Source organism: Melanostigma gelatinosum (genome assembly GCF_949748355.1).
Source record: "Melanostigma gelatinosum genome assembly, chromosome: 11".
NCBI classification, from domain to species: domain Eukaryota; kingdom Metazoa; phylum Chordata; class Actinopteri; order Perciformes; family Zoarcidae; genus Melanostigma; species Melanostigma gelatinosum.
The window spans coordinates 15773915-15798561 of NC_136644.1; the positions used below are offsets into that span (position 1 = coordinate 15773915).

The window sequence follows — 24647 nt, forward strand, 5'->3', positions numbered from 1 at the left end:
CAACAAGTGAGATCACCATCTACGAAGCCAGTTGGTACTCCCCCATGCACACATCAATCCTGGATTTACTGGTGTGGAATGAAGGTTAGACTCGGAAAGAGGTGGATATGATGGTGAGGGAAAAACAAGTTTGTCTGGATCTGAGAATGTGTTCGCACGCAGAAATATCTGTCGTGTAAACAAATGACAAAGGAATCATTTCTTATTTTAATACATTTAATCGTGCATTTTGATTAACCTGTACAGAAATAATATTAATAAAAAAGATAAAACATTTTTTCATTTCTGTAACACAAAGCTTAACATTTACAATAAAACAAAATGGTACGATACAAAACAAACATATATCTGAGGTATAAATATATTTGTTTTAAATTAACTGCTTGTCATGCGTTATTATTTGGCAGCGACACAGTTACAGGTACGAACATTTACGATATGAACAATGGCTTAGCGAATTAATCATACAACTCAACACGAAATATGCGCGTGTGAGTGTTATGAATGAAGAAGATTATGAGGACCTAAATCTCTTACTCCCTTTTAAACACTGACACAACAGTACAGAGAAAGAAGCTGACACAAAGATCGTTTTCCTTCACACAAACATTCAATCTGCCCGCTATTTTACAGTAAAACCTGTAAAATCTCCACCTTTATAAAAGGACCATTTATCCTCTGTTGACTTCTCATCTTTATAGGCCAAGTCGGAGGTTTCTGTTGCAAGTTAGAACAGTGCATTGGTTTTTTTTCTGTTCTCATGTAAATCCAAATTATTGTGAAACCACTATTTTTCTGATGTCCGCCTTTAAACAATACAAAAGTGAATTGACTGTGCTCTTCACAACACTAACTCTAAACCTTGTAATAATGAGGAAAAGCTCAATATCGGAAAGCTACTTTTTTTTTTTTAGCTATTTCAAATTTGGTCCATTAATGTAGATCTGTTGGTATTACATTTCTAGCTCTGTTGGGGTGATCCTGTGAAATATGCAACATTCCTTGTCTCTAACACGGATCCTTGGTCACAACCGCTTCCTTATGAGCTCTGACTGTCTCCCGACTTTTTGCACTATGCCTGGTTGCTAGCATCGTAACACTCGGGGCATGCCCTTGTATCCTCAAGAACAAAATGAGGAGACATCTATTTGTATGTTAGTAAATGAGGCTGTTTCTTTGATCAGTCCTTCTCTTTTTGGTGTGCCAGCCACCGATTCTCATCCGTCTTTGCCTTCCTCTCCTGAAACACTTAAACCCTACTATCAGCCACCTGTCATCTCACTATATCCCACCTATTGTCTCTATACTCACTCTGCATATTACCAGCAAATTCATTCTTTCTTCACCCATGGATTCATCAATCAACTGACCATACTATTGTCTACTTTTCCCCCTGTGCCATGCTGTAACAGTAAAAAAGGGACAGAGGTAACACAAGACAGACACATACCACTACTGTGAACAGAATACTGTATGTACACACTATGCTGCCACTGGAAAACCAGTGCGAGGAATATGTATCTATTAATCGTTTGTTGCTTTGAACACTCATGCACACACACACACACACACACACACACACACACACACACACACACACACACACACACACACACACACACACACACACACACACACACACACACACACACACACACACACACACACACACACACACACACACACCCTTGCTTCTCAGAAGCTATAGCACCCTTTGGATCACATCCTGTATCAGTGACATCATGTATTTTGGCCCAGATAAGTGTTTGTGTGTCACAAGTCCTCTAGGCAGCACACTGAGCGCCCGAACAAGAACAGTTTTAAACGATAACAACAGTCTGTTCTAACAAAATCAAAGCAAAAAAGTCCTTCAATCCAGGATCCGGGATTTGTCCTTAAAATTTGACCGTTAAGAAGCTTGGACCCCATCTTCCTCTCTGGTGGAATGAGTCATTTTGAGTCCAAATTATGTTTCAAAGGCGCCGTTGAGTCTGTCGTTGTCCAAATTGCACACTGCTTATTCATTTGTCCATGGGCACGGTGAATGAGTCACGTATCCGTGCCACCTCAGCAGCGCACAAGTGTCCATATAGTTTATTGTACCACTCTGGGAAACGACCCCTGAAAAAACACAGAAAAAGATTGTTAGCACCAACTGAAAGACATTGAATGACCAAAAAACTAGGACTAAATCGAATCCACAAATTGTCCTTGCTCCTGTCAGTCATTCACTCACCTGCAGTCGTTCCTGGAAATATGTGTGAGTCTGGATTTGTTGGTTCCACAGGGCTCGATGAAGTAGCGAGAGGTGAGGACATTGGTCCGAACGCCTACAACACGTGCTCCTTCATGGTCCACAGATGTACACACCAGTGCACACGCTCCCTTCGGCAGGTCTGTTACCCATGTTCTGAAAGGGAGAGTAATGAGAGGTTTGGATTAAAAACAACAACATCAAATCAGAGCAGAATATCAAACAAGATGAAGACAAATGAGAGAAGTGAGACAGACAGGGAGGGAGAGGAGGACAATGGGCTAATGTCTACCTGAGCACCAGGTGGTCTCTAGTGGGATGTGGAGCCATGGTATTCCTGACATACTGGTAGACCTCTGTCCTCTCATCCAGAGTCTCCACCACCCGGCTTTCGAGCAGGTCGTCATCCCAGTAGCCCTGCTCCCGCAGCACTCGTGTGAGAACCTCCTCAGGACTCGCAGGCACCTCCACGGTCACCTTCCACAGCCGCAGTGGAAAGCAATCATGCACCTGGAGAAACGCGTGCAAAGACCCAACAACTTAACAAGCGTTCTTTTTTTAATGACAAATTATTCTGCTGCATTGTCTGTCTTTTATTTGATAGGTGAAAGCAGAGAGATGACAGGAAATGAGGAGAGAGAGAAATTGGAAAATGACACAAACTGGGGTTGGATGTCTGAAGGTAGTAATTAAGTTCACATAGATAATTGAATGGTACGATAAACTGTTATCAAAATCTGTAACAGTGTGAGATGTTAAATACTTGAAATCACTTTATTTTTTTATATAAACTTCAAGTGTCTTACGCAACTGTTTGGAAGCTTTCTTTAAAATATCTAATCTTATCAGTCATGTTTACAGAAATTGGAATTGGTATTCCAGCCATCATTTTACGCACAACGTGTTTCAAAGCCTCCCAATGCCCGTGAGCCAAGTCAGCTGCTTCGTTCTGCTATCAGATGATAAAGAACACTCTGCCCCTTGTGACTCTCGAACTGGAGAAACGACAACCTCATTCAGGGCCCTTGCACACTAGACACCGGAAATGTAAGCTTGGGAGAATGTCGAGGTTGTGTATGTTTGTGTGTCTCTGTCAAGCTGATGTCATTCTGGGATAGAGTCCAACACTGTGATGGGAATGAGAAGCTCAGGGAACAGGCCAGGCCAGTTTCACACGGATGTGTTTTTTTATACAGGAAACACGAACTGCTGGTTTTCCACTCGATAATTTAGAGAAGCGGAAGAAAGGGAAAGTCAGAAACAAAGAGGAAAGGAGGAGACAGGAAACACAGATAGCTGTTCTCTCTCATCAAATAATCTTTCACGAATCCTTCTATTTTCATCCTCAAACAAACTAAAAAGACGTGTGAAAAAAGACTAAAATGAACTATAGAGAGCTGATGAATATACAAGTGTGCTTACCTTCCGACAGGCAAGTTCAGCGTGCTCAGGTGTGGAGCAGCTGTCGTAACCTTTAAACTTGTCCTTGGCGTCTTTGAGGAGGGCGTCTAGGCTGTCCTGCAGGTAGGCCCTGCAACCTCCCTGCCTGGCCTCCTCACCTGCGAGGTCCTCCAAGCGTCGCGGCAGCAACGCTTGCTCCACATAGGAGTTCCTGCAGGGATTCATCTCCTCTGGGATCTGTGTGAAAGGAGGAGAAGCAGTACCGGTACTATGAGAGCCAGGCCTTACCTTCCCATTGGTTTCTGAAAGGCCGTGTGCCGCTAGGGTGCAATGACGGTTGAATGTGCTTGATTTGACAATTTGATTTGTTTTTTCCAACAACGGAGTAGATGAGATCCAATTTTAAGACTTTTCAAGAGTATTTGTATATGTCTTAAAACATGTCTGGAGGAGATCTTTAAGTAATAAATGTCCTATGATAAGAGTAATCAGCAACTAAGACTCTACCTAATGTTGTGTTTTTGTCCAAGTATCTCCACCCTGACTGCATCATTTCCCCCTTAATTAATGGGAAACTGTATGAAGGATGGAAACACATCACATCCTATTTTCATATCCTCGTTTGACTCGCTCAATTGCATTTGTTTTCTCTCTCTCTGGCTGTTTGTGTGCGTCATCTTTCAGGTTTGATTTAATACTGACGATATTGAAGTCTAAGAAAAGGATTTTCATGAGATAAGAAAAGGTTTGTTGAAATGGAACGCAAATTACAGTCAAATTCTTTCATAGGTCATCCTGTTATGAACCATCACTGTCAAGTACAGATCTAATTAAAAGAAAATAATTTGGGAGGTAATCAAGTTTATTTGTTGTGTGATGTGACCATAACAGGAAGCCCGGAGGCAATCTAATTAAACTAATACTAATGACCCACCATATGCAGCCTCTTAGCATTTACTGTAGCATGTCAGAGAAGACTGCACTGGGCAGAGCAAATGGTTAAGTCTGAATGGGATTGAAATTGGATTAGTCATAGTGTAGTTTACTGATTATTTCCTGTTTATCCATTCAAGTGTTCTCCTTGTGGACACACAGAACCAAACTGAATGGGGTGGATTCATTTGTTTGTGGTCATTGCCACTATTCTGGAATTTAAATCCTTTCACAAATGCCTGAATTTGGTTTAACTTGACAGAGTCAAGAAGTTAAGTCCAGTTTGGCAAAACAGATTCATTTAAAGATTCATTTAAAACAGAATGATGGCCGGCACATTCAATTCATGTAACTTAAAAATATAATAACACACGACTACTGACCCGGAAGAGTTTGCTGCACTCCTGGATCATGTGTGCCAGGCCGTGAGTGGCAGCCAGGTTCTCATTCAGGTCTCTCTGGTCCGGCTTTCCCAGTGTCTGCTTCCTGTTCATCACCCTTTGACCAAGGAAGAGAGGAAAAGAGGATGACGAGATTAGTAATAGCATCCATCATCGTGATAGTGGGCGTAAGAGAGGGCAGAGAAAGCGGCAGGGGCTGAGGTTGGAAAAAAAAAAAAGAACACGTTTTGGAGGTTACATCTGATGAACCCTCTTCGAGCTAAACGTGGAACAAAGTACGTGCTTTTTTAATTTGGTACAGATGTTTATGTAACCTTGCTATTTCTTCTGTCTCTCTCCCCTACTCCCCTTTCAAACGTAACTATCTCCCCTTCTCTTTTCTACCCTCTACAGCAGGGATTCCCAAAGTGGGGTGCGCGCACCCCTGGGGGTGCGCGAGCTGCCTCTAGGGGGTGCGCGAGAGGAAAAGTGTAATGGCGGTCTGATGGTGTAATAATATTAAATATTAAAAAAAAATGTAATTTTAATTTAAAAACTGTCAGGTGGGACATCTGAAGCTATCAGTCGTAAAAGAGGAGAGGGACAGAGAGAGAGAGAGGAATCGGAGGCGAGGGGAACGGAGAGGTGCAGCACAGACAAATCGGGAGCACATCGGCGCATCGCGGAGTCAAGGTGAAAAAGAGGAAACGAGAGTGAGCATCAGACTGGGAAAAAAAGAGGAAATATGATGAAAAGTATGTGTGTCTGGGCTTCACTTGGATTGGCAACGCAGATTCCCCAAAGCCACAGTGCGTGGTGTGCAGTGAGGTTCTGGCTAACAGTCTGAAGCTCTTATTTACGTCGCCACCTGAACACCAAGCATGCCAGTGCAAGTCAAAAGCCCCTTACATTCTTTATATCGAAATCGGAGGAGTTACAAAACAGCCAAAAACAACTGGAGTCTCATTCATGTGTTGGGTCTATAAATGACGCACTACGGGCTTCATATCTGGTTACAGAATAGCGAGAAAGGGGCTACCGCACACAATCGCCGAAGACGTGAGCTCGCCAGCTGCCAGAGAGATGGTGGAATGTATGATTGGGGAGAAAGAAGCAAAACAGTTGGACATGATCCCGGTGTCCAACAACACTGTGTCGCCGCATCGATGCTTTGTCCGAAGACATCCTGGCTACATTAGTCGCTCATTAATTGTAAATGAAATGTGATAATCTGCCTCTGAGCCTGTGCGTGTGTCCTCGCATCCGTATTGCTCTTAAAAAGTGACGCCTTGTGTCACTGAAAGTTATTGAAACTTTGTTGCAGTGTTTCAGGGCGTTTTCACACCTTCAGTTCGTTTGCTTTGTTCCGATTCAGGGATTAATATGATACAATGTTGCAGTTTGTGTTCACACTGCAACATTTAACAGCGGACTAAATCTTGTAAACAAATGCCACGCGCGAGCAAACTGTTCTCTCATTGGTCCGATTCTTATGCGGCTATGAAGGCTTAAAAGGCTCTGTTGCTTCTTTTTTTTTTTTTTTATTAAGGGGGGGGTGGGGTGCGCGAACCCAGTCGGGATGTAGAAGGGGGTGCGCGGCCTAAAAAGTTTGGGAACCGCTGCTCTACAGTATCCTGCTCTTTTGTTTCTTTCGATCGACCCTTTCCTGTTTTCAGAATGTACAGCATATTACAGGTTATATAATCTGCTAATACAATAACTGCGTCAGTGATGGCCGTCAAAATAAAGGTTTCCTATATAATTAAAATGAGCTAATTACAGTGGTGTGGAGGCACACACACACACAGACACACACCTCGGCGAGGAGCTCTCCTTGCGGCGCAGGCTGTTGAGGTGGAAGAGGGACGGGGCCAGACAAACAGCCAGGTTGGTGGGAGTCATCTGGTTCTCAGACACGCTGGCTGTCACGTCGCTCAGCAGACACAGCAGCGTCCGCAGCGCCTCGCGGTTCTCATCGGGCAGCAGCAGCACGGCAGCACGCGCTGCCTGCAGACGCAGCTCTTTAGGCATGTCTGGAGAGGAAGAGGGAGAATATCATGGCTCGTTTTCTTATATCATAACGACTAATAACCACCATCATGATTCACGATGTCATTTTTTTTCGTGTCCGGTGGGTAACTTGGGAAGGAGTTTGGGTTCGCCTGCCAGGATTGCGCTATAATGGGATCTGTGTAGGCCTGAGTGTGTTATGTAAGCCCACATGTGTGTGTACACTATATGCTTCATACTTCATGCACTGGACTGTTTTTTCCCCTTGTATAAACATTCTTAACGCAGCTGTGACAATCATAGAACTTGAGGGGATGTCATGTAACAGTGACTCAGAGAAGGATGAACCAATCCCATATATCACCTCATTCCACAGGTATTTCCTGCACTCATCTTGGTTGTTTTCTTTTTACAGTTTCACAATTTCTTGCTCCATGGCAGGCAAGCATCTTCAGCTCTAAAACAACACCATCTTGTGAATTCCAGCATGCAATCTGCTCACAGATGTGTGGCTGTGTATGTGAAGTAAAGGCATGTGATGTCTTGACAAGATCTTGTTTATACTTCGACTAAACGCGTCTGTTTTCTTACACTGATAAATCTGGAGGAAGGTCTCAGACAGCTTGCTCGTGAGCAGGGGTTCTGGTAAATCTCTGAAGTACTGCTTCAGCATGTCTGCAACGTCATATGCCGATTGGCCCTCGTAGTTGACGCCTCCCCCATCCACGCCGCTGGCCTCATTCATCTGACGAAGAGCTTGGATACGAGATTTAACGCCTGATTTCCTGAAAAGTCCCACCTGAACAAAAAGTGGGGGACAAAGGGAGAAAGAGTTACACCATGCATGCATACATAGAAACCTGATAAGTCAGCTTTGAACTGTTATTCCCTTATTAGCCTCAGTCTGAGACCATGAGTACAGTGTTTGTTCATATCATTAAGGCGTATCAAAAATGATTGATATGCCCGAAGCACATACGAAGCTGCATGCTGTTATCATTGACAAATAATATTCTTGACTTATCCCCAAATCCAGAGCTTACAGCCGATACGGTTACATCACAGCAGATCCTGTTGACTGTATTTAAAAGAAGCTCCCATGAAACCCAGTTGGCATTTTTGTACTGTTGTGCAGGACTTCATCAGTGGCCTTTTAAGGCTGCATGAAATGGCAATGTCGGGGAGTAGAACAGAAAAAGGCCGTCGGCTTGTTCAGCCTGAATATTTTCCATGATTTTCACCATTTCCAATCAGAGGCGCCTTGTCCTGCTTTGAAAAGAACTCCACTCTGTTTTCTGTTTTGCCCTTTGTTATTAGCTATTTTCTCCTCACTCCCTCTTTCTTTCCTTTATGAATGTACATGTACACATACACACGCACGCGCTGAGATAAATGTCATTGGATTAAACAGACAGACACAGGTTACTTAAAAGCTGCACACTTTGACTCTCTCCAGACCGCCATGCTTCAGCGTTTGTGACAGAGAAAGGAGCGAAAGAAACTAGTGACATACACTGATTAAGTGTGTATCAGCCTTTTTCCGATTCACTGCTCCATCTTATGTAACATCCGGTGAAAAAAATCATGGATGCATTTTTGACTGATTGGAGATGTCCTGAAATTAAAATATATTGTAACTTCAACACTGAAAAAGAAAAAGCTGTTTCTTTCTCTAAGCTGTCTAAACTGAAAATAGTACTTAAAGCTAAATGACAGACCGGCAAGGAACTTTGACATTATATGTACACTGCAATTACAGTATATGCACAAGCTCATATACATCTGTCCATACGCAGTATGTGTGTTTATTTATTTACTTAATGTTACCTGGTCAAGGCACTGGTTGCGTAAATAGCGCATGGCCTGTTGGATTCCTTGAGGGAGGGGCTGGCCTGTTCGCTGGACGATGACTTGTAGTGGCACACCGAACACATTCCTGTCTTTGTAGTCCCGAACCTTGATGCGCTTCATAAACTTTGGCACAGCCCTACAACATACACACAGAAGAAAAGAAAGCTCATCAATATCTGCTTACATATTAAATATTGACGTGACTTCAGCAATGCAGCTGTGAAAGGATTTCTCAATGTCAGGACATGCATTCATTTTTACGAGGTCTGAGATGGAGAACCTACTTTGTAATTAACACATCTTAAAAAAACCCTGCAAGACAGAAAAACATCACGACAGAATAAGCTTGGCTACCAAAATATGTGTGTGTTTTATGTGTATGCAATGAGGAAACCAAGCGGCTGTAGCAACCTGTCTGCAGGTTTATGAGAGGGGTGGATAAACAGGGTGAGGGGAGAATAGAGAGGGGGAGTAGGATGTACCGACGGGTGTCAAAAGGGGAGGATCCCACCATTTTATACATCCCCACAAAGTGTCTGTCTCACAGTTTGTTACTCTGTGTGTGTGTGTGGAGCAAGTGAACACTAAGTCTATAACCACAAACCCCAGAGTTGAAACATGCAACTCCGACCGTTTCACAAGAATGCACCCACAGATTTATGGCTGCGTGTCCATCTGCATGGGTGCGAGTGTGTTTAGCAGAGCGACACTAGCATGACTCAGGACAAGCTCGTCTTTGTAAAAGCAGCCACTCACAAGACTCAGAACCACAGTTTGGGGAAAAATGGAAAAGGAGCACATTATGATCCCGGCACCGGAATTCTGAATATGTGTGGACCTTCAGCGGACAACAAGTGGGCTCTGTCTTCCAGTGAGCCCCAGCTTGTCATAAGACTGTCATACCACCAAGGAAGGCCTCGGGTAGAAGAAACCCAGAAAGTGGAAAAACACAAGAAAATCATGCGATTGTTCACTTTCCTCATTGGACGTTTTAAAGTAAAGTAAAGTAATTCTCGGTAATTGCTAATGTGTGTTTTTTCTCAACAACATCATTTTACAATCTCCTGTATCATGTGTTTTGACTGGAAAATATGTCCAGTAATGTGTAAGCCACGTCTTTGTATATTGCACTTCTTTTCATTCAGGGCGTCCCTATGAAATGACCTATCTAATTGACTTTCTCCCAGTATTTGGCTTCAGAAATAAAGAACAAAAACGCAGACATCCAGATGGAAAGAGAAAGTAAAAGTAAAATCAAGGAACTGTAAAATCTGTAAAGCAGATACATTAACAGGGAGGATATTAGGTGCCACTGGATAATCAAGAGCAGCATATAAAGTGACCTCAGACCAACGTCTACAAGTGATAGAGAAGGCAGTTGTGGAGGAATAAGTGTCAAGGATATAGCTTTCCAGCCTCCAGCTCCTGCAACACCAAGCGTGCAAACTGCCATGATTGCCCCGTTGAGAAAAAGACAATGTACGCCCCTTCCTAGCAATTACGGGCCTGGGAAAAGAATGTGAAACCCAACCTCTGTGGACAGCCGTCGCCACACTACACAACAACCTGCAGATAGAGGGGACTGGGAGACGGGTGGGGACTGGGAGACGGGTGGGGACTGGGAGACGGGTGGGACGGAGGGCTAGCAGTTGAATGGATGGCTGAATGGATACATTTGTGGGCATCACTTACAAAGAACAATTAGCCTGACTCAGAAGGAAAAGCAAGCTTTAAAATATCAGTGTGTAGGTTGAACAATCACAATATGAAATATGCCTCCATACTCCCTGTGTCCCTTCAACAAGCATTTCATTGACCCCCAGTCTACTCACCAGCTGAAGCCATGTTTGTTTGTAGGGGTGTGTCTCTCCAGCAGAGCAGTGAGCTGCAGCAGGGAGAGCTTCTGGAGCAGATTCATCTGTAGCACAGACTGGCAGCTAATCTGGAGCTGGGCTGAGGCCAAGCTGGGCCGATGGGAGTTCTGGAAGCTCGGCCAGCGGAGTTTCTGTGGTCTGGAGTAGGTACAAGGAAAGAGAAGGAGGGAGCACAAAGATTGTGATTGAAAAAAAAGCACTTTACCTCTCGGGATATGCGTCATGCTTTTGTGTACACATAAACTGAGGAAATGTCACAAAGCCACACGTCTTGGTGGTTTTATGTGCCAAGTGATCAGTTCAGGGATTACAGGGATTTATGTACACATCAATCAAGAAACTGTCTTAAAGACTAAAAACTCGTACGCCCCCCAAATGTAATTCGGCCTGTGGATTCCTGAAGGTACAGCAACAGTCCCCATGGAGACCAAACAGCATTCCAGAGTATCCAGCAGCATTACGTAAGGAGAGAAGTCTCAGCGTGTCCCAGTGTTTCTCCATTGCTGTCACTTTCTATGGAAAACTCTTTTTTGTTGGAGCCTCAGTGTTAGTCTTTCTATTGTTTTGTTGTCCTTGAGCTTGCCATGCATTTAGATAATGTTTGACAGGAGCTTTACACAAGACTAAAAGCTTGAGCCTGTTTGTTGGAATTATAGTTGTCGCTGGGACGATCAGTTCACCCAAACAGCAAAAAGTAGAATAGAAATGTACGGTATATAAAAGTAGGTTTTCATTGCAACAGAAGAAATAGTCAAATTGAAAAGAAGAGAGTAAATATTGTAATGCTGTGAGCACCATAAGCTAATTTGATTCACCTCCTCTATATTGGGATGGAGGCAGAAAGCTCAGAGAGTGACATCTCAAAAGTGGTATGAGATTTTAAAAAAAATTTTACTTGAGTGAACTGACCCTTTAATGTTTATCATGTGTCAGAAAGAAGACAGCATTACTGCAGCTTTACTAACCTGCTGGTTCTAGTTAGAGATGCCCCGACACCAGAATCTCTTCTCTCTCTCATCCCTTCCTCTCCCTCTCCCAGCGGGTTTCCTGTGCTGTCTTGGTCACTTCCATTCTCTGTCTCCTCCAGCCGGTTCTGCAGAGGAGAGGACGGGCACGGGGAGGCTGAGTCCAGTGCTGAATCTGAGTCTCCTTCCTCCTCTTCGTCCTCCTCCTCTTCCTCCTCTTCGCCGGCCACAGCCCCTGACCAAGCATTAACAAACTGAAAACCGCTGACGTGTTGCAGCACTTCCTCCAGTTTACGATCATCCCCCTCTTCCTCCTCTCCCTCCTCCTCTCTCTCAGTGTAGGGGACGTTGTCATAAAAGCTGAGCCGACTGTCGACGGAGCCAGAAGAGCAATGACGCTGGCGTCTACCTTGCCGCCCCCTGAGGGTCACTGAGTGCCCGTTATCATTCCCATTGTTATTGCGTGAACTCCCGTCCTGCAGGGCTTTGGGGAAGGTTCCAGGCTTGTGACCTTCTGGTAAGAAGAAGAAGATCATGCCGTCCTCTCCCTCCTCTTCTTCTTCCGCTTGTCTGCTGTTGTCTCGAACACTGCAGTTGTTCCTGTGGTTCTGCTCATCAACTGTCATCCCTTTACTAGCTTGGCAGGGGATGGGTGGGGCAGATTTGGGTGGGGGTGTCGGCTGTCGATCTGAAGCTTGTTGGGGAATGCTGAACGGATCGAAACCCTCCAAATACATTCCTCCCCTCTTACTAGAGCCTGCCGCTATGCTGTGGCTGCGAGCGCGAGTCACTGGGCTCGGTGTGCTCACTGCACTTCCGCTGCTAGCTTCTGACTGGCTGCTCCCAGTACTTCCAGTGCTGCCGTTGCTGGTCTGAGTGGAGTAGGATACAGAGCGATTCCGGTTAAGTGTCATTGTCTGAGTGGGATTGCAGTGGTGATTGAGGTTCTGGTTGAGGTTGATACTGGAGATGTCCACACAGTTGAGCCTCTGCAGCTTGTCATCATCCAGACCCTCTTTGATGACAGGGCCACTGATTTCTATCTTCCCTCCACTGGCACACCCCTTCTTCTTTCTTTTGGAGGAGGTGCCGCTGCGCAGCCGTAGACTCTCCATCCTCTTGAGGAAGCTCTTAGCTCTTGAGTGTGTGCTTTTGCCGCTGCCACCTCCTCTGTCCAGACTTCCTCCCAGCCCTCCCATCCCTGTTTTCATATCAAAGGTGAACTGTCCGAGTGTCTCCAGGGGCGATGGAGGCATCCCATCAGACAGAGAGTCCTCATTAACGCATCCCGACCCACCTGTGCCCGAGGACGAACACATACTAGCTACAGAGCTGGCACGAGTGGCACCGGCGGGTACAGCTTCATTTGTCAGAGCAGCGCCATGGCTCTTCTCTTCCCCTTTTCCTCTACTCCCGCTGCTGTGGATGGAGCCCACTTCAGGCTGCTCACTGAGGTCGGTCAGCACACTCTCTGAACTATTGCCTTCACACAGGGCGAGCTTGCCTTTCTGGGATACTTGGTCCTTGGGGAATGGGGGTGGGGCAGTATCTGTGGGCAGTGTGGAAAAGACCTCCAGCTCCTCCATACGGGACCAGCGCTTGCTGTCCCTCTGGAAGGTCCAGCGTCCACTGATGGCACAAGGCTCGTCCTCATCGGAGTCCTCGCTCTGTATTAAGGAGAAGGAGGGATAAGGGAGAAGGAGCAAGAAATAGCAAGAAGAGGAGGAAAATAGAGAGGGAGGGAGAGGAGCCGTTAAGAGGACATTATGTACAGCTACGTTTTCCATTTCTTTTCAAACATTCCTCACCTTGGTCCAGGAAACTTTTTGGGGTTATGGAATTTATTTTATAATTGTTGCACTTGCACATTGCCTTGTGTGCATTCATGTTCTGATCCCATTTATCTATCTATCTTATTGTGAACTATATGAAATGCACTGATATATGAAATACACTGGTCAGCCAGTAAACAGGATTTGGTCACTTCCTTTGGACAATATATACACAAGACAAAGAGAAAAAGTGACCATTATTGAGTTGCATAGAGTGCACATGTACCTTTTCTATAAAATGCCCACACCTCCCCCAGCTTGGTTAATCTATCTCAGGGCCTGGAGGGAGTTCAGGAAATTCCATCATGACCCCCATAGCTCACAATGCAGCCGGCCAGACTGGGGTCTTTCCCCCTACAGCCTTTATCCCCTCTGTCTGTGCATATGCACAGACAGCATCACTGATACGCTGCTACTGTCAATCCTTATTCTTTCTCCATGACAGAGAATCCACCCTCTTTCAAACACACACCATCGTACACACAAACTAAGCTGGGAGTTTCCAAAGGAGACATCTTCACATTTCCCAATCACAGTGCTCATAAAACCAAACCACACGTCACAATTTAACCTCCTCCTTCCCTTTCTAAAGCCACATCTATAATCTGAACAACAACACAAAAAAGGTTCTAAGACTAATTGACTTGAAAGGTTTTTAACCAAAAGTGAAAAACCCCTTTACAAAGATGCCAGGAAATTAGAAGTTTAGAATAAAATATTCCAGTTAAAAAAGTGCACAATATCCATGTTCCACTTGTTGAGTGCCAGTGTTCCATTTTCACTGCTCACATCCAGGCATCATTAATTATATGTTTTTCATTAGAAGTTTTTATTAAAGTTAATGATTTATCGAGGACAATAGAGACTTTCATGACATTTTCATTCCATTGTGGCTTTCTTTCTCAAGTTATGTTAGTTGGAATGTGAGATTACTTCATAGATTGCGGTGATTGGCCAATAGTGCGTCTACCATTTATCAACATTCTGGAGATATCTTATCCTCAAACCACCAAAGCGTTCATTGCAACGGTTGGTACTTTGAACGTCACAAGGAATCTGCAGGAATCTGAAAACTATTTATTGTTACAATTCAACTGATAGAAAGAACAAAACCAGAAAGGACGACAAACGGAGATGGAGATTTAATAGAGAGGGAATGTTTGGACACGAGGACATCAGTGCATTCCTAAACTGTCTAAGGGGGGGGGGGGGGGGGAACGACACACACCTCTACTCTTGTTGACTACTGAAATGAAAGGTGACACAGAAAGGGCCATCCTAATGAACACCACCACACACAGAACAAGGATGTTACTGTGTACCACTTAAGGTTGTTTGGGAATTCAGGTTGATTTGTATAAAAAGGAGCAGTGTAAAGTGTAAGTCAGTCTACACTGTTTCCTCGAAAGCGAAATCTAAGAATGTGGTGTTTGAGGGAGTTAAATGGATGTTAAAAGCTACTTGAAAACATAACATATTGCGCTTATTGAAAGACCCTTAAGAGTGGGATCACAGACAAGAGATGTATTCTAGTTTGTTGTGCAAGGGTGCCACAAAAGCAGCATACAAACTCCTTTTATGTTGAGCCAGAAGTATGAGGAAGTGTTTGAGGAAGAAGGGGAGCATGCCTTGAGTAGGGGAGGTTCAGGTGAATTCGACCCCTTCATTTAGGCATTAAAGCCATCCTCCTTCCCCCTAGGGTCCTCACAGCCCACTTGATACAGAAATAAACCCAACAGGTGCCTTCTCATTAAACAAGATGAGAGAAAAACACAGCTTCACCCTGTGGCCAAGAGTGAACTGATGGTTGAGGTGAGGGAATGCAGTTGTGGTTGAGGAGACTTGCAAAGGGGCTTTTCAGAAAGGCGTGGAGTTAATGTCTGTGCATATTCACTTACTCTTTTTCTTTGCGGTGAGATCTCCAGTCTCATTAGAGCACACTTGTTGAGGGTGTTCAGTCTCCTGCAAAAACACACACACACACACACACACATGCAACATTGGCTACATTTAAAATTGGCTTTAACATGTTCTAGCTGTTGGATTTTTCCTAAAACACAAACCTCTCACCACCAAGAGGATGTGTGATGGAAGAACTGATGAAACACAACGAAAAACAAAAGAGGGGAAGAGAAAGACAGATGGGGATTTTGGGTGCACCCAGACTGGCTAATGAGCTGCTGAAGGATAATCTCCACATGAGCGGGAAGAGAAAGAGAGCGAGACAGAAAAGTAGGGAGCAAAGAGAATGAAATCTGCTCGAGTGGTGACGAAAACTTGGGGAGGGGACAGAAAGCTTATCCCCCTAGCCACCTGGAGAAGCGGAGCGAGAGGGTGGTGGTGGTGGTGGGGTCCACCCTCTGGAGAGCTCTTAGAGCAGATCATGTAACAATGGAGAGATGAAGGTATGGGAACTGGGGGATAGTTGGCGTTGTGGGGAGGGGGTGAAAGGCTGCCAAGAGAGGAGACTTTGAGAGGATAGCTTCCAGATGCATGGAGGGACACCTGCTGTGGTTTGTTACTTAGAGTTGGAATTTGATGAAGGAGTCGACTCCGTTAAAGAGCTATTAACTTCCTCCTCATATGCTAATTAATATTGCAGGGGCACCAACTACAATGCAAACCCAGTACTCTCCAATGATACTCATTGTCATTTAGCCCTTTCTCACACACACAAACTAAGATATCTGAAACTTCATACAAACAAAGGTTTGAAAGCATTTATTCCCCAGTTGTGGGTAGCAAATGAAGCAGAGTGACATATGTTTCTTACAGCATGAAAAGACTGAATGTAGAGAGCATTGCGTGACCGTGGCATCTAGAGATATGCGCTTGCCATGACGATACAAAAAGACTGTGGTAAATAAACACGGTCGGAGAAAAAAGATAACAACGTGAGAATGAGATCTGGACATAGAAACCTAAATGGAGGGAGGAAAATGTGCAGTGCATGGCTCCAAAGTGCTTATCATGTCATTCTTTCATCTCATCTGCAACTTTCCAAAGCATGCCTCCTTTTGAAGTCATGCCCTCATGGTTTCATTTGGGGGTAAAACAAGAGCTTGAAGAAGAGGAAGAATAAGAAGAGTGGCGCATAACATCAAAAGAAAGAGAAAAGATGCCTGGAAGGTTCAGTATGACTTGTATCTCACCTGCAGAGAGCCTCAATAGCGTCCCGGTCGAGGAAGTCATGGTCTCTGGTGACTGAAGAGATGTCGATGGGAAACTGGGCATCTAAACAGAGAGGGTCTGATTAGTGTGGGCATCTTCCTGCCGCTGATTGGATCAATGAGTTCACATAAAGCTAAAGATACAACCCCTGGCGTCAAAAAACACCCACCCACTCAAACACCCACCAGGGCCTTCCGTCCCACCTTCTACCCCCATACAGCCTTGATGAAAAGCAAAAAAGAGGAAGTAGCGTCTTAGCCGACCAAACAAACACAGCTGCAGCTTTCAGACCCGACAGGCAGGGGGGATGTGGAGCACAGAGGGAGAGAACAGGGGATTGATTGAAGAATGACAATAGGTACTCCACTGCTGCTCAGAGGTCCTGCTTCCTTTTCTCCTTCTCCCTCTTCCTCCCAAGTCTACCTCATTAACAGGATCACTTACTCACTGAGTCACAGCATTAGTAATGGTTAACAGTTAAGGCGTGCCTTAAATCACAGAGGATATTTCAGCAGTCTGGCACAAGGATGGATGGACGGATTTTGAGACGTTTTATGGAATGCCTAGACCCAACCCTAAGTGGGAATCTTGCATCTAAACCCCCGGGCCGATGATGATAAGAAAATGCTGTTCAAGGGAGGCCAGCACCTTTAGCCTACTGTACTGACTAAGGCCTATCAGTCTGCTTATCTTTAGTGGGGCAATAGTCCTGACAGCACAGACAATAGAGATTGTCCCACGGATACAAGGGAAGGAATAATGTGTCATGCATCGGCACAAATTCCTACGTGTGTTGAGACGGCCGCAAGGGTAAATTCTCCACAGTGATTGATTGTGGTTTGCACTTTTGTGTTGCTCTTCGTCTATGTATGAAAACAGTCTCATCACCTGAGCAGAAACACAACAAGCCTTCCGTTCAAATAGGAAACATTTCACGGTTAAGTGGCAACACGCAATGATCCGTTGACAATGGGACCTTGGTCCTGCTGTCATCGTCCTGGAGTTACATAAGGGCAGCTGGTATGTCCACGGCCATGATATAGTTGGAGTTGCTATATGGAGTGTAATGAATGTTTGATGTATTTCAGTGAGTGTGTATTGAAAACGCAAGGGTCAGGCAAAGCATTCTTTCTCAACCACACGTCATTGTATGAATAACTTTCGAGGGTATAGAAAACATGTTTTTTGGTTCATTTTTACGAAGTAAGAAAGATCTTTGGTCCTCAAATGTACGGTAGGTTACATCATAGTTAATGTTTAGAATATAGTGTGCTGTGGTTCCTGCATAAGAACAGCAAAGCACTGGTGCTAAATAAAAACACCCCAGATTCCTCAGGAATGCTGTGCTGTGTGAGGTATGTATGCATGCACAGGCGCAAGTTGGTGTTTTGTGTGCTTGACTTGGAGACGTCTTCAATATGAGCTAAAAACCATGAGTTGAAAGTTACCAAAGAGGTTTGTGCTCACAACTTAGAAGTATGACTACGACTCTTATTTACGTGAAGAAAATGAAAAAGGTTCAACATTCATGTGATCTTTATTTCATCAAAATTCAAGAAAATATGTTTACGATGTAACTACCTGTAGATCTGCCTCACTGATTTCAACTAAGATTTTTTCAGCCTGCATTGCTGTGGTAAAACAACAGTCTTTAAGAAAACTCACATGTCACCAAAGTAACATCATTTAGACAATCTGTCTGATTATGCCACGATTCCCAGCATAACTGTGGATTCTTCATTAATGCCACATGGGGTGACAGTGGGCGGTGTCTCTGAGAGCTCCTTACCTTCATAAAGCTGGGCGTACTGTGGGAACCCTGCTGCTCGGAGCCAGGTACAGGCCTCTTTGGCTTCGATCTCTGCAGAGGAGAAAAAAGTGGAAGAAAACAAAAGCATGTTAGGTGTTGTGGGAGACACTTCAATTCACCTAAACAGAAAATATACTCAATGTTATTTATGAAATCCTCTGACGCAAAGGCTTTTTATCATTGCTGCATGTCAAAACTCTGGAACTGAGCACGCCAACATGCTAGCAGTTTACCAAGTGTGAACCCATTGACCTTATTAGCTAACTCACACTCGGTCACTCTCTCGCACATGCTTCTAAGGCTTGAGCTCAAAGCATCATTCGTGCAAATTGTGTTAACCCCCTCACACGCCAAGTGTGTGCCACTTCAGCTCCTTATCCGGGTAAAGCAGTGGTATTTGCTGTTCACACAGAGATCTTCAACAGACAGACAACATCTTTTAGGATTCTTTCCCTACATGACAAATGCTTTTGTTTGTTTTCTGGGTTTGATTTTACATACAACATCTTTTTAATGCAGTGCTGCCCTTCAGTTTCTGTAACCTCATGATGCCAATGAGGAAGATTTCAAGAACCTTTGTTGATTAAGATGTATCCAGGAGAGGTTTTACATACATATCAGATGCATGTTTCTCAAGTGTCCATCGATGCCATTACTAAAGTCGAACATGTTCACAACGCTTCTCCAACATTGCCAGACACACTCTTCCATAACTCCCTTTAAACACAAGGTGTAACATTTGGGCTTGATGTGCTAAATACCAAGTGAATGTTGAGGTCCACTGTGTTAGATGAGCCATGGGGATGTCCCCTACTTATCTGTGAAAGCCCTTTAGTTGACGTATGCCAAATGGCTGGCCAAACTCAAGCCTCCTCAATAGCTCTATCACCCCCACAGCCAGCAGTTTGTAGAAGAAAGACAGACAGAAACATGTCTCCAGGCCTTAAGGATCTGACTTTACAATGTCCTCTTTAGTGGAATGACAGCAAGTACAAATGTAGCACAACCTTGAGAAAAACTTGTAAACAAAACCAGCGGAACAAAGGCAGGAAAAGACACGGGTAAACCATGGATGAAAGTGACAACATAGGGAATGACTGCAAACCATGAAATCTAAATACTTATTAATCCGGTTACAAATGAGGGACGTGTGTGTGAAGTCTGACATTCAGGCAGGATAATTCATTTCTCATTCTACAATCCTTGCATTTAGACATTATAGTGATGTCCTTTACACTTGAAGAAGGGGTAATATACTTAGCTGAGTGTGACTGAGCTAAAAGTAACCACCAGTAGAAAGATGCAGAGCAGTTTATTTTATCTTTGAAACACCAGCAGTTCCACCTCATTTCAAGGCTAAATTACACTAAAACATGAACAGGAGCATAAAAGGTGAACAGATTGTGGAAAGGTGTTTCAGTATTAGTTAGAGAACTATAGAGATAATACAAAGATAGATGTGTAATAAATAATGTCACTCAAGTGAAACTTTGACACGTGGGAATTAACTCGATGTGGACAAAAGAACGGCAACCATAAAGTACTGTCAGACAGACAGACAGGTCAGAAGAAGACTGTTGTGGCAAAGGGTCTGGTCTGAACCATATACGAGCATTTACATACCAACAACAAGCCTAGACCGCAGACAAACCCACTAACAACAAGGTGTGCCACTGCAGGGGCCAACACTCCTGAAGCAACCTCTGTGACACCGGCATGCACCCCAGTGTCAAATAACACATTAACAACCATGTTTTAACACTAATTTATTTGACAAATGAGCTCTAATTTTCCTTGTGGATGTGAAATTCTCCAAAGCTGTGTGTTTGGTGCCTAGTATTTGTGGAGTGTATTGAAACCAGAAGAGCCAGAAACCAAGGGGTAATTATACCAACATGCTTGAAAGCAAGCACTGCACAGAGCCAGATAGTCTTCTGTTTGCTTGTGCATCTATATGTGTGTGACTGTGTGCACATGCAAGTCTGTGTGTGTTTGCAAAGACAGACCTCATGTTTAAAGACAAACCTCTCAAAAGACAGTAAAGCTATTGAAATGCAAATCAGAGAATACAAACACGTGGTTAGCTTTCCACCCCCAACCCCAAAAAGAAGGCTATGGGATCCATTAAGTATCTTTGGGGAGAAGCTATCCAGTGACACACCCCATTGGGCTAGAATGTGTGTCAAATCTACTTTACGGTGACATAATGTGGACTTAGTTTTGCCTTGGAAACTATATAAAGACAACCGTATTCACCGCGCGGATGGATAAAACGGAATAATATTTGTCACTGCACCGCATTGTGTCTCCATTCATTCACGGTGTGAAGTAAGAATATTTTTCTATCTTTTGTTTGGCTGCAGGAAGTGGACAGGGGCATGGGGCATCTGGCACAAACAACCTAACAATAGAGCCGCACACACATACAGTCTTGTGTAGATGGATTTAAAAAAAATAAATCAATCTTGGATCAACAAAGCCATAAAAGAGTTTTACAAGAATATCCAAGGCTCATAAAAATGTCACCTTACAACACCAACCCTACTCTTTTACATTCCTCTTTGATTCCACAACTTTAACTTGAGTTTAACGGGTGTGTTTTATTTTTTTTATTCTCTCACTGTCCTTCCCAATTCCCTAGCCCTCGCCGGGGAACTACCTCACTTCCTCTTCCTGCTTCCCTTACAGGAAGAGAGCCGCGCGGCGCTGCAGTGGCTGCCGACCACCCGGCTGTAAAGGCCCTGCCTTCGTTTGTTCCTGGCCAGATAATAGGCGGGAGGCAGCCAAGACAAACACTTCCTCCGGGGATTGTGTGTGCTTACCAAACGTCCTCATGGCAAACAACAGCTACAAAGCCACACTGGACAAATGTGTGTCTTACAGTAAGCACTTAACATCACACATCACTGAGTTATCCTCAAATAGAACACCAAAGTACACTACCTTGATAATGATGGGGATATTTGGGCCAAGTGGGCTGAAGTACAACAGATTACAAATGTGAAAGGAGTCAGACCAGGTCCAAATTTAGAAGCAATACAGTTCCGAAAAAAGTGGTGCTGCTGGCTGGCTGAGGCCTACCAAACGGAATTTCGTTGATATAAAGTTGAGATAAAAGTAGTTGTTCCCCAATACATGCAGCAGTCCGTGAGAACTTTGAGCCTTTTGTCATTTTGACTCCAGTGACTTCAGGCTATAGGAGCTATAGGAGCAACATAAGGTATCAGCAACATGTCACTTCCTGACTGCAAAAGTTAACCTTCTGCTACACCAAATCTTTCTCCTGTTTGGTCATCTAATCACCAGCTCTAGTTGCGGCTTGGTTGGCTTGCAGACAGACAGACAGACAAACCAAACAGCTGGATTGGTTAATATGTGAATCTGAGCACAGACCAGAACTTTTGGGGCTGCTGAGGGAGGCCACACAGGATGTCTGAAACATGTCCGTCAGGTGGGACAGACAGACAGATGGATATGTGGCTTGAACTAAACTGGCCTCATACGAACAAGTTTCATTGAATAGTTGTTACAATCTCTAATAATTTGGACACATTTTAATTCTGTGGACTTAAATGCAGACGAATCCCCTCAGTTGGGGTGAAAAAGAGCCACGCAAAAGTTCTGGCTGCTGTGATTTAGTGAAAACAACACAGTGAGACACACTCCTCAGTGGGAAACAAAGAGCGATTATCAGCAGATAACATGAAATGGATAAGAGCGAAACCCATGCAAATAGAGATTTCATGTTGGTCACAAGTGGCTTTTCTTCTGGTATTTGGCCAAGGCTGGTGAGCTGCCAGTCGGGGTTAAGCGTCACTCACTGCCAAGCTGTATCTACTTCTAAAATGATCCATCATAGTCTTTGCTTTCCTTTTTCCCTGCTCGCACCCTCATCTCCTCTGCACTCCCTACTTATTTCAATTCTGCTCGCCCCTTCTCTTCTCTCCTTTCCTGTTGCAGGAAATTCTCACAATTGGCGGCCAAAGTTTCCCTCCATTGGAGGCAGTGGGGTCTTGTTTGGCTGAGCCTGAACGCTCAGCTCCAGTGGGACTTTGTCAGTAGCAAGCAAAGGATGCTGCTCCCCCACCTCCAAAGGCTATGCTACTGAAATGTCAAACTGGAGGTCAAGAGCCTGAATACAGTTATCACTGCTGGGGCTTTGAAGTTGGCAGATTAAGAAGAATGCACGACTAACAACTGTTGTGAATTGAGGTGGCTTATCTGGAATTACCCGATCATCGCTGGGTCTCAAAGGGCCGACTGTAAACCAAACCAAAAGGCAGGCAGAGGGTTCTTATCAACTCCAGGTCTGTGTGGCTCATTTCTGAGGGAGCTGCAAAGTGGGTCTAGACAGGTGATGTGATAAACTAGGCTAGACTCTTTGGCTCAACTGTAATCTACAACAAGCAAAGCCAGGAGCCTGGATGCTGCCAATGTTTGTCTTTTACCTCAACAGGGACAAGGATGTCTCCATGAACTTGAAGAACATCTTTCTGATTGAGTCATGATCTGACACTTTGTCGGACTATTTCATGTACGATCGCAATGTCCTTAACAGCTTGGATCTGTATAATAGCACAAGGACAACTGGAGACAACAGCTTTTTATAACGTGACCAATGTAAAATCCCTCCAGTACTCTACTGGAATGCAAAGATGGGCGATAACAGATTTTCTTTCTGATGAGTATCATGTTTTGTGATTCCACGGTTGAGACAGCTGGTGTTCGCTGAGAAGGTCTGGCTGTTAGCTAAGTGAGACGATGCCAGGACTATTGCCATCTGGCTGGCCTCAAGCTATGTCCCGCTGACACACACACACACATGCACAAAAGAATAATGAGGTTACCACCAATAGTCCATTCCAGTTACGGGGACAGGCACGGATGCATGGACACATATGCATGCAAACACAGCTGGCCCAGATGGATCATCGCAGAGCTAACCCCACAGTCCGCTGTGCTCCCCGATGACAGATTTATGCTCACACAGAGGGCCCTAGCCGTGGATCAGGTGACCAGCCTCAAAACATTTCCACAACCAGATGACAGCCTCCCTGCCTTCCCCCCGTTGATAGCTATCCATTCACAATCAGATCCCAGGACAGCCTGGTACCCTCAGCAGACGGACGGTTACAGCATGATGACCATATTTGTCTTCTCACAGGACACGAAGAAACAGTGCGCCAGCTGGATGTAAATCTTTCAGATAAGGCCCCAGCTCACTTCCTGTTTCACATAGAGTGCAGTGAAGTGTGTTTCCTTCGTTTGCTCTCCCCCAACAAAACCTACCAAAACTATTGACTAAACCCATAGTCCCATCCCTGATTGACAGAAATAAACAGATATAAAAAAGTGGCTCCTATTTCTGTAACTGGACTACTCCTTCTGTTGCGTCTATAAGTATTGTGTCAGTGTTATACAGTCTCTACATTAGCAGGTCCTGGAGGTAGTGTTCATCCACTTCTCATCATCGTGGCTGGGTGTCTGAGTGTCTTTGAGCATGTTCCTAATTTAATGGTTATATGGCTCAACTGTGCTCATATCTGTTCCAGGCCTCAGAAAGTTGATAAGGAGCCATGTGTTGGAACACAGTTAAAAACAACTGTGAGGAAGCGCCAAAGCCCACAAATCAAGTCAATCATGCCAGCACAGGGCCGAAAACGGGATTTTACACAACACATCCACCTCAGATCCCCCTAGCAAAAGGTCGGCAGTCAGGCAAAAGGCACGGGCAGACACCAACTGGAGGCACTGACATGGCAGAAGTGTCGCGGACTGGTAGGCTACCATAACTTTTGATAATCTTTGGAGACACATTCCAGTTCACAACCCTGTTTCCCCACGGATCAAGGTTTCATTGCGTCAACCCAACCAGTTGTCTGGAAGATCCCCTGCGCTGTGTGCGTAAGAAGGGATATTTTCGACAACATATTTTTTCTTCAAGAAAGGAACCTCTCAGGGTCGTGGGTTGCACTGGAAAATATGTAAAAGACGCCGTTGTCTTTGTAGTGAGGACATTGGAGACGCGGAGTTATGCGCAAAGCGGTGAGATTTCTTATCTGACAGCCCGCAGCGCTGCGCCGTAAAGACGACTTAAATACTGTTTTACTTGAGGATTAAATTCAAGCAAAACTTCAGTGGCTTGAACATTAAAAGTAACTAAAAA

At 44.4% G+C, this 24647-nt stretch overlaps 1 protein-coding gene across 5 annotated transcripts in view; it reads right to left on the reverse strand.

Moving 5' to 3' along the window:
* Positions 1-212: 212 nt before the first annotated feature.
* dlc1 (DLC1 Rho GTPase activating protein) overlaps positions 213-24647 on the reverse strand; it is an 80668-nt gene continuing 56233 nt past the window's right edge. For 3 of the 5 annotated variants that reach the window (XM_079279493.1, XM_079279494.1, XM_079279496.1), the window contains 13 exons: positions 18461-18532; positions 16653-16734; positions 15399-15462; positions 11669-13335; positions 10662-10841; positions 8806-8965; positions 7570-7777; positions 6785-7001; positions 4972-5086; positions 3677-3892; positions 2547-2764; positions 2237-2410; positions 213-2121 (listed from right to left, as the gene is read on the reverse strand). In XM_079279493.1, coding sequence (XP_079135619.1) covers positions 2022-2121; positions 2237-2410; positions 2547-2764; positions 3677-3892; positions 4972-5086; positions 6785-7001; positions 7570-7777; positions 8806-8965; positions 10662-10841; positions 11669-13335; positions 15399-15462; positions 16653-16734; positions 18461-18532 — 3473 coding nt within the window. In that variant the 3' untranslated portion in view covers positions 213-2021. Of the gene's footprint in view, positions 2122-2236; positions 2411-2546; positions 2765-3676; positions 3893-4971; positions 5087-6784; positions 7002-7569; positions 7778-8805; positions 8966-10661; positions 10842-11668; positions 13336-15398; positions 15463-16652; positions 16750-18460; positions 18533-24647 lie in introns of all 5 variants that reach the window. The other 2 variants (XM_079279492.1, XM_079279495.1) reach the window with 1 other exon arrangement.